Source organism: Acomys minous (assembly GCF_964271855.1).
Source record: "Acomys minous genome assembly, chromosome: 7".
Lineage (NCBI taxonomy): Eukaryota > Metazoa > Chordata > Mammalia > Rodentia > Muridae > Acomys > Acomys minous.
The window spans coordinates 118,345,305-118,360,113 of NC_140488.1; the positions used below are offsets into that span (position 1 = coordinate 118,345,305).

Sequence of the window (14,809 nt, forward strand, 5' to 3'; positions counted from 1 at the left end):
TTTTGTATTTCTTATTTTACTTTGTCCCGTACTTATAGATGTATTATACAGTATAAAGCCATTATATAACACATGCAATATGTAGTATATGCCATATATAATATGTAATATATAACATACATCATATATTATATATTATTGGAATAACAGTCTTATTAGATAGCTGTTTACTAAATCATACTCTGTTCTCTATTTTCATTTATTCTGCTTCATGAAGACAGTGGTATGCTGGTCATGGGCAATAGTTGACCCACAGATTGAAATACAGAGGAGCAATTTATCTCTAAAAAGAAGAGATGGAGTAGAGTATAGTGGCCCATGCCCGTAAATCCTAGCAGAATCATAAGTTCAAGGCCAGCCTAGGCTACATAGTGAGACCCTGTCTCAAACATTAAAAAATCAAATTTTATCATCTTAGAGGGTGGGGCAACATCAAAGCAGGGTGGTTCCAGAAGAAAGAAGAGTGGTGAAGACTAGAGAGATGGCTTCAGGGCATTCATAGGTATATGTATATTACAAAGGTGTAAAGCCCCTCCTGTATTCCAACCTGAACTCTTTGAAGCTTGCATGGTTCTGAAGGGCTGCAATTTCATGCACTGAGCCTGGTGGACTCAGGCTCTCTCCTTCTGTCCACATCACCACATACCTAGCAGACACTAAATGAATATTGGCCAAATTTCCTAGAAGAAAAAGACCGAAGGAGCTGTTGGAATAAGTGGGGCTTTGGGGAGCGGGCTGAAGGAGAGATGGGGATAATCTTTTGCTGAGTTCAGTAAGTAGTCAGTAAATGGTTTCTAGAGACTAGAGAAAAATAGAAGGCATTGGATTGCCATTACAAAAAGTGGAGAAACTGGTACAAGGGTGCGTACGCAATTGAACAACCTGTTTGTAGGTTTGGACCGAAGAAGGAACGTCTACCAATATGTAGCACAGGCCTCATTCATGTTTTCTGACTTCAATAAGGCAAATGGAGCCCAAATGACAGTGCCTCAGGGGAACAGTTTACAGTGAAGGAATGATGAACTCAATATATGTTTTAAGGGTTGCTGGAAGAAAGTGGAGAATGTGGTTACCTGAAGAGAATACAGCAAGAGATTAATAAGTGCTTTCTGGATTAATGGGTGAGGTGAAAGACTGCTTGGGAGGTGGCTACAAAGTGTGTGTGTGTGTGTGTGTGTGTGTGCGCGCGTGCGTGCATGTGTGTGTGGGGGGGCAGGATCTCGTCAGGAAAACAGGGAGGGGTGCGGGGGGGGGAGGGAGGATTGGACTTCAAGGCAGGGAAATATGTTCTTCAAAGTATACAATATGTGCACATTAAATGCTTATAGGGATAATTAGGAAACTTATAGGAAATTCAGCTGGTGGTTGGGATTAGAAGAAAGGGGAGCTGAGATAGGGTTCCTCTTAGGATACAGGGGTGTCTAGCAAATGCATCCCACATTCTGTCACATAGAAAGCATGTAATAAATATCCGTATAATGGATTAAAGGGCTTAAACCAAAAGGATGGCATGGTGAGGGCTTCTGAGGAAGCGGTGATCAAGCTAGTAGGCAGATGATACCCAGTGTGACTTAACTAGATCTCTGGAGAGTTGTTAGCTCTTCAGGCTGTGGCAAGAGCTTCAAGAGACCTGGAAAGAAGAGACTTAGGATGACTCATATGATTGGTGCTCAGTAAGTGTTGCCTGGCTTAAGTAGACTAACAGTATTTTGGTGTATGGACTTAAGGTTAGGAAGAGGGATTCCTAAGGGGGTTACTAAAGAAAATGGGAAAAGGGTAACTCTTATATAGTGGATTCTGAGTTAATTGGAAGAAAGCTTAGGGGGCAGGCTTCATGGTTGGTGCAGGTTTTCCTTGGGGTAGTGAAGGGAAATGTAATTCCTATACACAACAGGCACTGCATGGGTGCTGGCTGCATCCAGTGCAGGAAAAGGGATCTGAGGAGCAGGCATACACACACAGGAGATCTCCATAAATGCTCATGGGAGCCACTAGAGGAAAGGGTCTTTGGAGGAAGGTCATCAGACTAGAGCACAGAGTGGACAAGAAATCCACCGAATCTATTTCCAAATGACCTTTAGTGAGAAAGGCTAGGGATGAGTGCAGAATTGTTTGCTAAATTCCCACTAGATCCTGGGAGGAAAAGGGGAAAGGGTGCAGACGGAAACTTTGACTTAGGCAAGCACAGTTCTCCTTTTATGCAAGGGAGATTTTTTTTTTTTGGAGAAGGCATAGAGCAGGTGCTCCATAAATGCTCTAAGGAGGGATGAAAAGAAAAGTGACCCAGATGATTCCTGTGATAAGATTAACTCTTGTCACAGGCCTTGGGAAAAGGTCTTCAGCTGGGTCATATAAAAGGTGCTCAATATATGTTGATAGAAGCCCCTGAAGGAAAAGGCATTGGATAAAGGATTGGGACTGGGGTATACAGCTGACACTCAACAGATGCTTGCTGAATATACTAAAGCAAAGAACCTTTAAACAAGGCTCACATTTGAGGGAACTGGTCAACATCGAATGTGTCCACCGAAGGCCTTTGAAAAAGTGTCTGGAGAACAGGAGATACAGGAAGCACTCTTCTGGATTCATGATAGGAAAAGGTCATTGAGGAGAGACTGGCAATGAGTCACACACAGACGGCTCTAAAACCCTCACAGTCTTCACACTTGGAAAAGGATTCGTTTGAGTCGGCTTTAGGGACCATACACATGAAGCATTTAATACCCTTCGATCCTTCGGAGCAAACAGGTCCCTTCAGAGCACGCACCTGGACTTGGACTACATAGAAGGCAGTCAAGGTCCATAGGATCCATTAGAGGCAGAGCTTGGGATGAGAAACTGGGGTGGAACACACAACAGGCACTCAATCACTGTTTACAGACAAGTTTGAAAGGTTTTTTTTTTTTTCAGGAGGGATCACCAACTGGATATACGTTCACAAGATCCACTAGAGAGAAGGCTTAGGGCAAGGGATGAGGCTAACAGGGCATGAACCAGGCTCTCCAAACATGCCCACGGAAGTCAGTAAAGCCAAAGACCCTTCCACTCCGAGGGAAGGGCTCTTCAGTGAGGTATATTGCAGGTACCGAATAAATGTTTATTAAAAAGATTCATTAGGGCCAAGGCATTCCAGGCAAGAGTTGGGCAAAGGAGGGCAGGCACATTTGGCCCTTTAAAGCTTTCTGTATATATCAAAGCCAAAGGCTTTTTGGAAACGAGGATTGGGAGGAGGTATAGGCAACAGATAATTGCTCCCTGTACCCATTTTAGTTTGGGGAAAGTAAAAGCGGGGCATAAAGGGAGAGCTGAGCATACATCACTAAAGGGAAGGAATTGGGTGAAGGGCCAGTACAGGCGCACAAGTGGCTCTTAATAAATTGCTCATTCACTGTAGAAACATCTCGGGACCCAGGCTCTCGAGGAGGCGCAACAGCGACTTACCAGTCGGTGTGCGGCTCGTCGATGACCAGCAGCACCCTGGCGGCGGCGCCCCCGCGACCTGCGCCCCCAGAGCCACCGCCCACCTGCTCGCTGAAGGTGGCAGCTGCGGCTGCTGTGGTTTGCTTGACGGCGTTGGACAGCGAGGAGAAGAAGCCTCCGCCCCCCGAGGACCCGGGACTAGGGGCTGCCGGAGAGGCCACTGGCGCGACAGTGGAGGCCCTCTCGGCAGTGGCTGTCCCGGAGCCGGGCGTGGCCCCAGGGCTGGCGGCTGAGGGCGGCGGCGGGGGCGGCTGTGGGCGCTGCAGGTCTGTCATGTACCCATTTGGCAGATTGGCCATGAAGTTGCTGTCCGACAGGCGGCGCCGCAGGTAGTTCATGGTGGCGGCTTGGGGCAGGGGTTCCTAGGGGCAGTGGGTCCGTGGTCCGCGGGGGCGGAGGGCGAGGGGCCCAGGAGCACAGCAGCGCTCTCGGACACGACGCAACTCCTCTGCTGCCCGCTGCAGACTGAGGCAGCGCGGAGGCTCCGCCGCCGCAGCGCGTATGGTCGCGCCCGCACCCCCCTATCTTGCACCTCTTGTGGTGCGGTCCGACTGGACCCACGGCGGCGCGGACGCGACCAAAGCAGCGGGGAAGGGGAGTTTGGGGAGGGCTGGAGAGTGACGTCAGCCCGCCTTCGCTGCTGGGGAGGTGGTGGCGCGCGCCGGCGGCGGGGGCGAAGGCTCTGTCCGCGGTGCTGAATCCCAGAGTGCGCACGCGCCACGCCGCATCCTCCTCCCCTCCCCCTCCGATAGGGGATGCGCAATTTGGGGAGTGGGGGTGGGGTTCTTGTCCGGAGGGTCGGGACCCATAGTAAGGAAGCTCCCTCCTCAAGATCCCACCCTGTTTAGCAGCCTCTTTCTGACCACTTGCACTCATATACATCCTCCCCAGACACTTGGTTTCCAGTGTTGATTTTCACGCTGAAGGCATTTATTTTGGGGGTGAGGGTGTGAGTAGAGACACACTCGGAAGGGAACATAAAAGTAGCAGTTCTTACTGCGGTGTTCTCAGCGAGATGTCTCCACATTGTCAGGCAACGGAAAGAGCATGAAGGTGGCGTAAACATCACCAGACAGGCGGAGGTGGACACTTGGGTAGTTTACATATACTTGCCCTTGGTGGTGAGAGCCTGAAGGAACACAGGGAATAACACATAGAAAAGTAAGGACAGACACAGGTTATGTGTACATCACAGATCACACAGGCATCCAAGTATATATGCAGACATACAAGCCCACGATAACACACACGAGCTTATTGAGCACACATTATACACATAAGCAACACATTGACACACAAATACAAGTATACATATCTAGAAAAACACATGCTCTCGGATGAGCATGGAAATCTCTAGGTATGCAATGCAGAAACATTCACTGCAGCGCTAGCTCTGATATGTATCCAGCCTCCTCCCCAAGCACACATTACTCCCCATGCCCTCATTACTCTGTTCTGGGCTTAGCCCAAACCCAGCGTCATCAGTGTCCATAGATGTCTTCCTCCACACATAAGAACTTTGAAGAGAGGAAGCCAAATAATATTTTCTTATTAGAGAGTAAGGTAATTGTGGTGGTCTGTATAAGAACGGTCCTCATAGGCTCATATACTTGAATGCTTAGTCACCAGGGAGTGGCACTATTTGAAAAGATTAAAAGGATTAAGAGGACCTTGGGGGTTCAAAACCCCATGCCAAGCCCAGAGCCTGTCTGTCTGCCCATCTGTCTATCTCTGTCTGTTGCCTTTGGACCAATAGGTAGCTATCAGTTACTTTTACAGCAGCAAGCCTGTGTGCCTGTCACCATGTTTCCCACCATGACGATAATGGGCTCACCTCTAAAACTGTAAGCAAGCCCCCAATTATTATAATTTTTCTCTTATGAGAACTGCCTTGGTCATGGTATCTTTCCACAGCAATAGAACATTGACTAAGACAGTAATCCAGGCAGTGGTACGATGTAGAAGCTTGCCATGTCAATTTGTGAGATCCTGTCTACAACAAAATAACAAATCCATAGTTATTTGCTTATGTGTACTCCGGCTTATCCAAACCTGCAAACAATCCTATGGGCAGATAATAATTTCTGCTTTGCACATGAGGGGAATCCATGAGCTTCAAATCATCCCCCAAAGGATTGGGGTGAAAGTGGGAGGGAGGGAGGAATGGGAGGATGCATGGGATGGGATAGAAAATGAGATGTAATAGGAATTATTTTTAATTTTCAATAAAAATGTGTAAAAAAAAATCATCCCCCAAAGAGTCACGTTTGCTGTGATTGGAATATGTGGCAGGAAGATACAACAGCGAGTGTATTCATAACAAAGTGGGATGGTAGTAAGGGGCAGGGCCAGAATGATTGGATACATTGATCCTAGTGAGAAATAATAGTTGAGCAGATAACCTGGCAGGAGATACACAAGAATATTCAGGGTTTCTTGCCTGAAAGATTTTCAAGCAAATCATCCACTTACTCATTTCTTCTTAAACCAGATCTCGCTATGCAGCCTAGGCTAGCCTGGTATTTATGTAGCCTTGGTTGGCTTCAACCTCTTCAGTAAGGAGATTCCTGGTGTGCATTGCCACACCTGGCCATTTGCCCATTCCTTATTCATTAAATCAATGGTTTGCTAATATAGCAGTGATAGTGTGGGATCTGGAGTCACATAGTTGGGTTCAAGATCAGCCTCCATAATAATATGGTTGGGGAAGTGACTTAGTTTCTCTGAGAGTTGGTTTTTTCATCTGGAAGAAGGGGAAGGAGGGGGGGGGCATAAGGTCAGTGCAAGTGCTGAAGTGCTGTAGCCCCATCAGAAATGCTTTTTCAGTCAGTACTCAAAATCTGCCTGTGACCATCTCTAGAAATCATGCCTCCACTTCTCCTTTTCCCATCCCTTTCCTGCTAGGTTCCTACAGTTCTGAAGTTCAACATTCCCTCCTCCATCCTACTGAGGTTCCCTCTGCTCTCAGTCCTTTGCTTGGCAAATCCTTCCTCTTCCTCTGCAGGATGCCTTCTGGCAATTCAAATGAGGAACTCCTCGTATATTGCATAAATGTTTTGAAATATGTAATTTTCTTGATGATTTAAAAGAAAAACATGGCCTGTGGTGACCTCTCTGGTTACTCGGGAACAGTTGCAGGTCTACAGATGGTTTTGGCTCCTTTGGGCCTGAATAAGGACTCTGCACGACCACCTTGACTGTGGCTCTTCCTCAGAAACATATAGACTCCTAGTCCTTGTAGCTTCCTAGTGCCATCCTTTTCCCAGGTGGCTTAAGGTTCTAGAAATGAATGTTTGCAGGTTATCTTTTAGAGGAATTCTCATCCAACTCCTTCTGGAGTGTCTTAGCTCTTCAAGGCAGACGGGTAAATGCCCACACCATCTCCAGCAAGAATTGGCATATAGAAGAGTCTGAGCATCACTTTCTTGTGTGTTGGTGAGCAACAACCTACTTAATTACACACTCCTGACACATGTTCATGCCAGGATTGTACCCATAACAAATACCTACCCATGCCACCTTAGTGTGAGTGAACATACACACACTTCTCATGGTTTTGGTACAGTTATAACCTCTTACACCCCCTCCCAAATACAACCCTAACTCTTGCACAACTCTGGAGGTCTACATTACAGAGCTTTCTTTAACACAACAATGTGCACATACACCGCCAAGCTTCCACGTGCTTGCAAGCATGTGTCTCTTACACCCTGTAGCAGCAACTAGAAAGCCTCACTTTGACTCAGTCTTCCCAAGATGACCAAGTCCTCATTGACTTGTTTCCGCTTCTACCCACTAAGTGGATCATGTTACATGTTCTGACAAAACTTTGGGTCTTACACATCTCCTACTGAAACACCCCCACACAGAAGGGTCCCCTTCACCTGCTGCACAATGTTGGAAACCCCAACTCCTAATACTTAACACTGCATGGCCATGCACGGTGCTTCAAAAACATCCAGTTCCTTACTTTGTGGTGCTAGTTTCTTCCTTTGTAAAATGGGGATAATATTGACCCTCACTGGTTCATTCTGGATTAAACGAATCCACACTATGGAAAGCCTTAAGACACTGTGAGTCCCCCAGTAAGTTGCTTTCTAAGTGTTAGCTATTACCCCAATTATGATGATTCCTTCATGAAGGGGCTCAGGATTCAGTGAATGGTAAATGAGTGAGCACATTCTAAGAACTCGGGTGTCTGGGTTTGTCCCCTTTACTGTGGAGACATAGGTAGATGACTCTCCTCTTCTTTCTTGTGTCCCCATGCTCAGCACTATTGTTAGTATACAGTAGGCATTAAACCTTGAATACACGTTTGAACAAAAGGAATGCCTATTTTGAGTCATCTCACTGGCTCTCAAGATGTTCTTGCCTTTACCAGTCCTCCCCCAGCCCAGATGCTCAGACTTATCTCTAGCATACAGTAGACATTCAAGTGTTAAGTGAACAAATACAAAGAGAAGATTTATTGGGGTTTGTTTTGGGGGGCTCCTCCAGGCCAATGTTAACTCTAGCTTCTCTTTACCCTTGCCCTAGCTCAAACTGCATCATAGCCACCTCCTCAGTGCCCCTTCCCCCAGCTATTTGTTGTTGGTAATTGTGGTGTTAGAGCTAGGCTGTTTTTAGTGGGCGGGTGCAGGTGCTTTCTCAGCTGGGTGCCAACTCTGGTCACATCCCACCCAATTCATCACTGTAGCAGATCTGCCAGCTGAGAGGCTCTGGTGTGTGGGTGGGAACCTAGGAAACTTCATAAAGTAGGAGACAGCAACTAAATAGCACAAGGACCAATCAAAAGGTTCCCAGGAAGCTGAGTAGCCAATGGTAAAACCCACCTTGTTGCTTTCCCCCCAAGTCCCACTCCCTTATAGTCCTGGCAAAGACGGGATGGGGCTGGACACTTCCTTTCAAGCTTTCCAAGCTGTAAACACACTAAAACAGAATATTTCACAATGGGCCACTACTAGAAAATTCTCTAGAAAATTCTATTGCCCTACTTCCAGGAATGGGGACAGGTCCCACCCCCACCCCCCTTTCTTTAAGGAATCTTAGAAGAGTCTAGAAAGGCTGGTTTATTGTAGTCTGTAAGGTCAGGGGACCAGAATGGAAGCAAGGGACTTTAAGGTTTCTCTTTCTCTGGGTCTTTGCAGGCAGGCGCATGTAGACATGGCCGTTTCTCTTCCACCACCAGCTTCTGCCCCTGTAGCTCCTCACATCGTGGCCGTGGAGTCCCCCAGAAGGTAACATTCTTCTCACCCTGACCTTCGACCATGGAAACTGTAGGCCTGGGGTATTGTGGAAGCAATGGAGGAAAGATGCTCAGGGAAGGCAATAATGCATTGAAAAAACTTTTTTTTTGGAGAGTCTAATCTCAGACTCAATAATCCCTATGCCTCAGCCTCCCAAATGTGGGAGTCAAAGGCAAGTCTCATAACATTTTTTTTTTTTTGGCATTAGAAATTGAACCTAGGGCCTTGTACTTGATAGGCAAATGCTCCATCATACCCCCATAGCATAACATTATTTTTTCTTTCTTTCTTTCTTTTTATTTTTAGGTCCTACCAACCTATCTTTTCTCTTTCTTTTACCCAGGCTAGCCTTGAACTTCTTCTGCAGTCTAGGAAGGTCTTGAATATGTAGTCTTCCAAGTGGTTAGGATTACAGGTTTGTACCACCACACCTGAATTAACAACTCACTGTGCACTTAACCACCATGTCTAACTGCGATATTGGGCTATTTCCGACAAAGAGATAGGAAAGATAATTTCCTGTGCCTCAGTTTCCCTCAGATGAGGGAAATGGCAGCAAGAGGAATAACTTACCTCCAAACCCTCTCACTCCTCATACTCACTTTAAAATCCCTATCCGAAGCCATTTTTTCTTCATCATCTCCTCCTTTTCTCTTTTCTCTGTCCCTCCCACTTTATCCAAATGGAACTTTATATCCAGGGATTTTGTTTTTTTTGGCCAGGATTATATCTCCTAATAGGCAAGCCCTCTGTTCATTTTCACCCAGGTTCTCTCAATTGGTCCTTCTTCACATAGTCTCTAAGTCTTCTTCAACCTGTCTGATCACCACAGCTGGGAAATCTTATCCCAGTGGACAGGCCTCTCATTAGCTGGAAAAAGGTCACTTAACCTTGACCCATGTGATGTAAGCAAAGGATGGGTAGCTTAACCCTTTCTAACCCCTGGGCCACTGTGGGGTCCAGTAAGCACTCAAGGGTGGCTAATCAACTCTGTCCAGGACCTGCTCACAATCTGGATGCCAGGAATGTTTCCCCGGAGAGGTCTACTTAGCTTTCTAGGTCCAGAGGGTAGTGATAGCCTCATTACAACTTACCTGACATTTTCCTATGAGTCTATGACAGCTTACCTGGGTATTTTCTGCCCAGAGATCTGGGTTCTTATTTCTCCAACTGTTGCTAAAATTGCCTTGGAGTACCTTGGGGCAGTGAAATGTAGAGTGGATGAATGGAAGCCTGGGTGACTGAAGTAACTGCAAGTATGCTAAGAATTCAGTGGGACGAGCACAGGAAGGATTGTGTGCATGGGAGTACAGCGAAGTAACTGCATTAGTAACTGAGGAGCACAGAGGCTGTGAAGTCTTCCTTAATTGCCTCTCCTTTCCTTCTCTCCTCTAAGCTAGGAGATGGCACTGGCAAGACAGGCACCTTTCATCCAGTGGTGAAGCTCAGGTTCAGTGTAACCAGCTCCCTTCTCATCCTTTAGCCTCATGTCCCCCTCCTAGGAACATAATGTCCCTCGACTCACGAGAACTTGGGGAGCAAAGCTGTGCAGCGGCGCTGGCGGACACGGGTGGGGTTGGGTTCACACGGTGGTGTGCACAGACTCCAGGTGCTCCACTCTGACCATGAACCTTTCACTGCAATGGGAAGTGGGGGGGGGGGAAATAAAGTGTTGCACAATCAAAACTGGAGGTCTCAATGGGAAAACGGAGACTGCAGGGGCACAGGGTACCCGGCAGAGCTACTGCATGGCTGCCCACCCTCACAGCACCATCTGCAGGTCACTCACAGAAACAGTTATGGATATCATAGCAGTGTCGAATGTCCTGGAGTTTCCCAGCACATGGCTGTCCCTTAAACTTGCGGCCTCTACAATTCCTTGAGCGTGACTGCTGGCCTGGGATCTCTTCGCAGCTGATGGACTTCATTTTCAGACGGCTGCAGTGATTCCATTTTCCCCAAGCCTCCCATTCCCCATTTACTGTAGAGACAAGGGACAAGGGGGTTTGGAGCCAGTAAAGGGCCTCAGGGGAAGGACTGACAAAGGCTTTGGGAGGGAATGGGAGTAAACAGATGTGAAGATGAAGGAGTAGAGGTGAACCAAGTTATGAGGAGAGTAAGAGGCAGGAAGAAAGCTTTGGCAGTAGGATGTGGGCAGCAGTGATAGGCAGGGGGCTTAGGCATGGACACGGTGCTTTCTGAGTTGCTAACCAGGGCAAGGCACGGCTGTGTTACAGATGTGGGCCCGAGTGGCATCACCAGTGCAGGTGGGGCCCCCATGACGGGGTACAGGGCGATCACATGTCCGTTGTTCTAGGATCTGGCCCAGGCCACAAGTCACAGAGCAAGGGCTCAAAGGAGCCCATGGCCCCCAGCCACCAGCCACTGTTGGAGTGGGAAAAAAATGAAAATAAAGGACACTTTAATCATACACAATCCTTAACTTCCCTCCGTGCCACCTCTAGACACTTATGGCAAATTGTCCTCACATGATGGACTTCTGGTCACATGGTACAAGAACTCTATTCCCTCAAAGGGCACAGTGGCTTTGCTTAGAAAAACCTAAAGTCCCACTAGCTGCCTCATCCATACATACCCGGGCAGGATGGCAGGCCAGTGCAGGTCCGGTGCTCATAGGGTGGTCCTGAGCAGGGCTTCCCTGGGGGCTGGATTGAAGGCTCTGGTGCAGAACACGTGCGGCTTCGTGTCTCCTTGGGTTGCTGAGCTCCACCGAGGCAGGATCCTGAGCAGGGGCCCCAGGGACCCCAGGCTGTCCAGGCCCCATGTGCTGTGATAGGAGTGGAGGGATGAGCTGTGGTCAAGCATGCTTAAGTCTTTTCTCCCTGGCAGTTTCCCGCTCTAAGCCAATAGATCCATCCTGGGTACCCCTTTATGTCCTGTGGCTACTCTTACTCACTGGGGCAGACCTTCTGAGTGTCACAGGCCTGTGATTGCTGGGCCTCTCCTGGGCAGTGGCCCCCACACTTCGGAGTAGGATGATCACACACTCGTTGCCGGGTCTGGATTCCTTTGGAGCAGGTGACAGAGCAAGGACCCCAGGGTGCCCAGTCAGACCAGCCACCCATTTCTGTGGGAGAAAAAGAGACTGGGATGAGAGGGAGCAGGGGTAGTACTTAGGATTCCTTCCTTTCATGTGTGTCTAGCATTAGCTAACTCTGTCCTCCTATCTCTTGCCCTATACCTGGCCTACCAGTACTGTTCATCTGGACTACAGCAGCAGCCTTCATACTCTTCCCGCTGTTTTAGACACAGCCTGTCCTATTCCCAATTCAAATGAAAGTGGGTTTCTCCCTTTCCCACAATCCAATTCACTCAGACTACAGCCAATGTCTTGACTTTCCCCTCCAACAATCCAAGCTTCCTCCATTCCCCCATGAAGCCACACACGGGTCTGTCCTCAGGGTTTCTGCCCTGATTCTTCTCGTACTGCGGGGCTAGGTAGTAAGGAGTGAATGTCCACACCGCTGCTGATCTTCCTTACCTGGACAGCATGGCTTGTTCTCACAGGACTGTAGCTGCCACTCAAGAGTTCCAGGATCCACCTTCTCAGAGCACTGCCCATCCCTGCCCACACAGCGCCTGTGTCGCAGTTGGGACCCCTCAGTGCATGTAACTGAGCAAGGAGTCCATGAAGACCATTGTGACCATTGTGGGGACCTGTGGAGAGGAGTCTGTGTTCCATCCTGGTATGGACTGACAGGTTGGCTCAATGAGAGCCTATTTACCACTTAGGGATTGAATAGGAAGAGGCGAATAGACAGTGAAGTGCATGACAAATTTCATTTCCCTTTATAACAAGGGCCCTGGAAATCCCCCAGGGTCAAAGTGAGATACACAATAAGCAAATTTAAGGACTAAATGCCCAGAACCTTCTTCCAGGAACCCAATAGGGTCACCACCCTGCACACTAGCAGGCAGAGAAGAAGTGCTTAGTGAACAGGAGCTCAGAAGTCCTGTCAGAAACATGCTAGAGCTATGCTTAGCCTCCTGCAAAGACTGGCTATGCATGTTAATATGGGTATGCATGCCAGGGCTGGAGGGACATGAACCGTTAGCATGACTGAAGGCCCAGAGCTATTTTCCAAGATCTCCAAACATACCATCTTTTTTCCCCTTTTTCCTTTTTTCTTTTTATTTTGTTTTCTTTTTTTTTTGGTTTTTCAAGACAAGGTCTCTCTGTGTAACAGCCCTGGCTGTCCTGGACTTGCTTTGTAGACCAGGCTGGACTTGAACTCACAATGATCCACCTGCCTCTGTTTCCCAAGTGCTGGGATTAAAGGTGTGCGCCACTACGCCCGGCTGCAAACCCATCATCTTTAAAGTGTTTTATGGAATGTGCAGCGGTCAGTCATAAAAATATATTGACGACATAGTAGATTCAACATCTATAAACTGGAAATCATGATTAGGAGACTTGAGGTGCTTTCTAGAGATCAAACTGCCACCAAGGAATTGCACAATGAAATGTGTCATCATCATTAGGGATTTGGCATTGCCCTCAGAATTTCCCCAAAGTTCTCCATTCCTATGATGGCTCCGTATATGATAAGTGCTCAAATATGATCTGTTATAAGAGGATGGAGCTATCATTAAAAATATCCAAGTTGCACCCCACCTGCAATGTTTACAGGAAGCACTGATAGTGGTGTTTTTCAATCAGGGCTGATTTTGTCTTGCCCAGGGGACATTTGGCAGTGTTTGGATTACGATTCTTCTCTCATAGTATATCCTCACTGCAGTGTCCCCTCCCTTCATTCCTCCCATACCCCCTCCCCCCCACTCCCCAGCCAGGCCCCAACCTTCTCTTGTCCACAGATCCACTCATCCTGTTTCTCTTTAGAAAGGAGCAGGCCTCCCAGGAATATGGACCGAACATGGCATAACAAATTCCTAGTAAGACTGAGCACCAACCCTCATATCAAGGCTGGACGAGGCAACCCAGAAAGAGGAAAGGGGTCCTAAGTGAAGGCAAAACGAGTTTGAGACATTCCCCACTCTCACTGGAGGGAACTGTTAAAAACTTAGGGGTTAGGCTGGGTATGTTATAAAATACCAGACAATGCACAACTCAGAACACATACCCCTGACACACACACACACACACACACACACACACACACACACACACACACACACACACACACACACAGAGAGTTCCAAATGGCAATAGTGCCAAGGTTTTGAAACCTGAGCTATGGTCATGAGGAAGATTTTGGGGAAGGACTCTTAGCAGCTCAAGGGAAAGAGTACAGTTCTGGGTTACAGGGCTCAGCCTCAGTTTCCCGAACCTGCATGCCTGACAGAGGCCACCACTGTGCTCCTGGAAGGCATAGGCAGCATTGAGACAGCAGTCTTCCACACTGATGTCTCCCCCAAGAGGGCCTTTGCACTTGCCAGAGGACTCGTCATACTGGGTGAAGCAGAACACAGGGTCTGAACCTGTAAGATCAGGGGAGAGGAATGGGCCATCGGGGGTTATGGTAGGTAGGCCTGGGCATCCCTGGCAGGTAGTATGGGCCCTCATCGACTTACCTGTGCCTGGCAGGGTAAACAGGAGCAGCAGGAGCCACGGAGGGGCCTGCATTCCGGCATGCATTTTGAGCACTCCTTATAGAAAGGAGACCTCCCTTCGTTTGCGCTGATCTGCTTGGGAAAGAGGAACCTACAGCAGGAGGAACTGGGAGGGTTTGGCCTCTTTAGCTCTGACTTCTCCTTTGAGCCCTCTACCTCCTCTTTTCTCCTCTCTGTTTCCTGTCACCCTTGGTTCATCCTGCTGTCACCCAATCTTTGTTACATAATATTCCACTCTACTCAGAAACCTCTTAGCTTTCTTTTTTTTTTTAAAAAAAAAATATTTATTCTTTATTTTTTACATATACATTTATATTTCCTCTTAGCTTTCAATCAATGCTTAGGAAACAAATTCTCATAGAAGACTGGAGCCTGAAAGTCTGAAGCAAGAAGCACCTGGGGAGGGGGGGGCTGGAGAGATGGCTCAGTGGTTAAGAGCACCGTCGGCTCTTCAGAGAGGTCCTAAGTTCAATTCCCAGCAACCATATGGT

The 14,809-nt window shown here is 47.8% G+C and overlaps 2 protein-coding genes across 3 annotated transcripts in view; both read right to left on the bottom strand.

Annotated features, from left to right (window-relative positions):
• SYN1 (synapsin I) overlaps positions 1-3,984 on the bottom strand; it is a 54,594-nt gene extending 50,610 nt beyond the window's left edge. For both annotated transcript variants that reach the window (XM_084789498.1, XM_084789497.1), the window contains exon 1: positions 3,442-3,984. In XM_084789498.1, coding sequence (XP_084645624.1) covers positions 3,442-3,818 — 377 coding nt within the window. In that variant the 5' untranslated portion in view covers positions 3,819-3,984. The remainder of the gene's footprint in view (positions 1-3,441) is intronic.
• Positions 3,985-8,534: 4,550 nt separating this feature from the next.
• Positions 8,535-14,437, bottom strand: CFP (complement factor properdin). Its single transcript, XM_084790047.1, has 9 exons — positions 14,280-14,437; positions 14,036-14,186; positions 12,229-12,404; positions 11,644-11,814; positions 11,323-11,514; positions 10,938-11,111; positions 10,516-10,707; positions 10,252-10,363; positions 8,535-8,762 (listed from the first exon to the last, which is right to left on the bottom strand). The coding sequence occupies exons 1-9, from the start codon at positions 14,341-14,343 to the stop codon at positions 8,597-8,599; spliced, it is 1,398 nt and encodes a 465-aa protein (XP_084646173.1). The 5' UTR covers positions 14,344-14,437; the 3' UTR covers positions 8,535-8,596.
• Between the last annotated feature and the right edge of the window lie 372 nt (positions 14,438-14,809).

What these genes read in the sequence shown, in the direction of transcription:
- CFP (XM_084790047.1), bottom strand. Translation starts at nt 14,343, where the DNA reads ATGCATGCCGGAATGCAGGCCCCTCCGTGGCTCCTGCTGCTCCTGTTT. An exon ending in GTTTACCCTGCCAGGCACAG is followed by an intron (nt 14,187 to 14,279) that starts GTAAGTCGATGA and finishes CTGATCTTACAG; the next exon opens with GTTCAGACCCTGTGTTCTGC. An exon ending in TGGCCTGCCATCCTGCCCGG is followed by an intron (nt 11,112 to 11,322) that starts GTATGTATGGAT and finishes CCACTCCAACAG; the next exon opens with TGGCTGGTGGCTGGGGGCCA.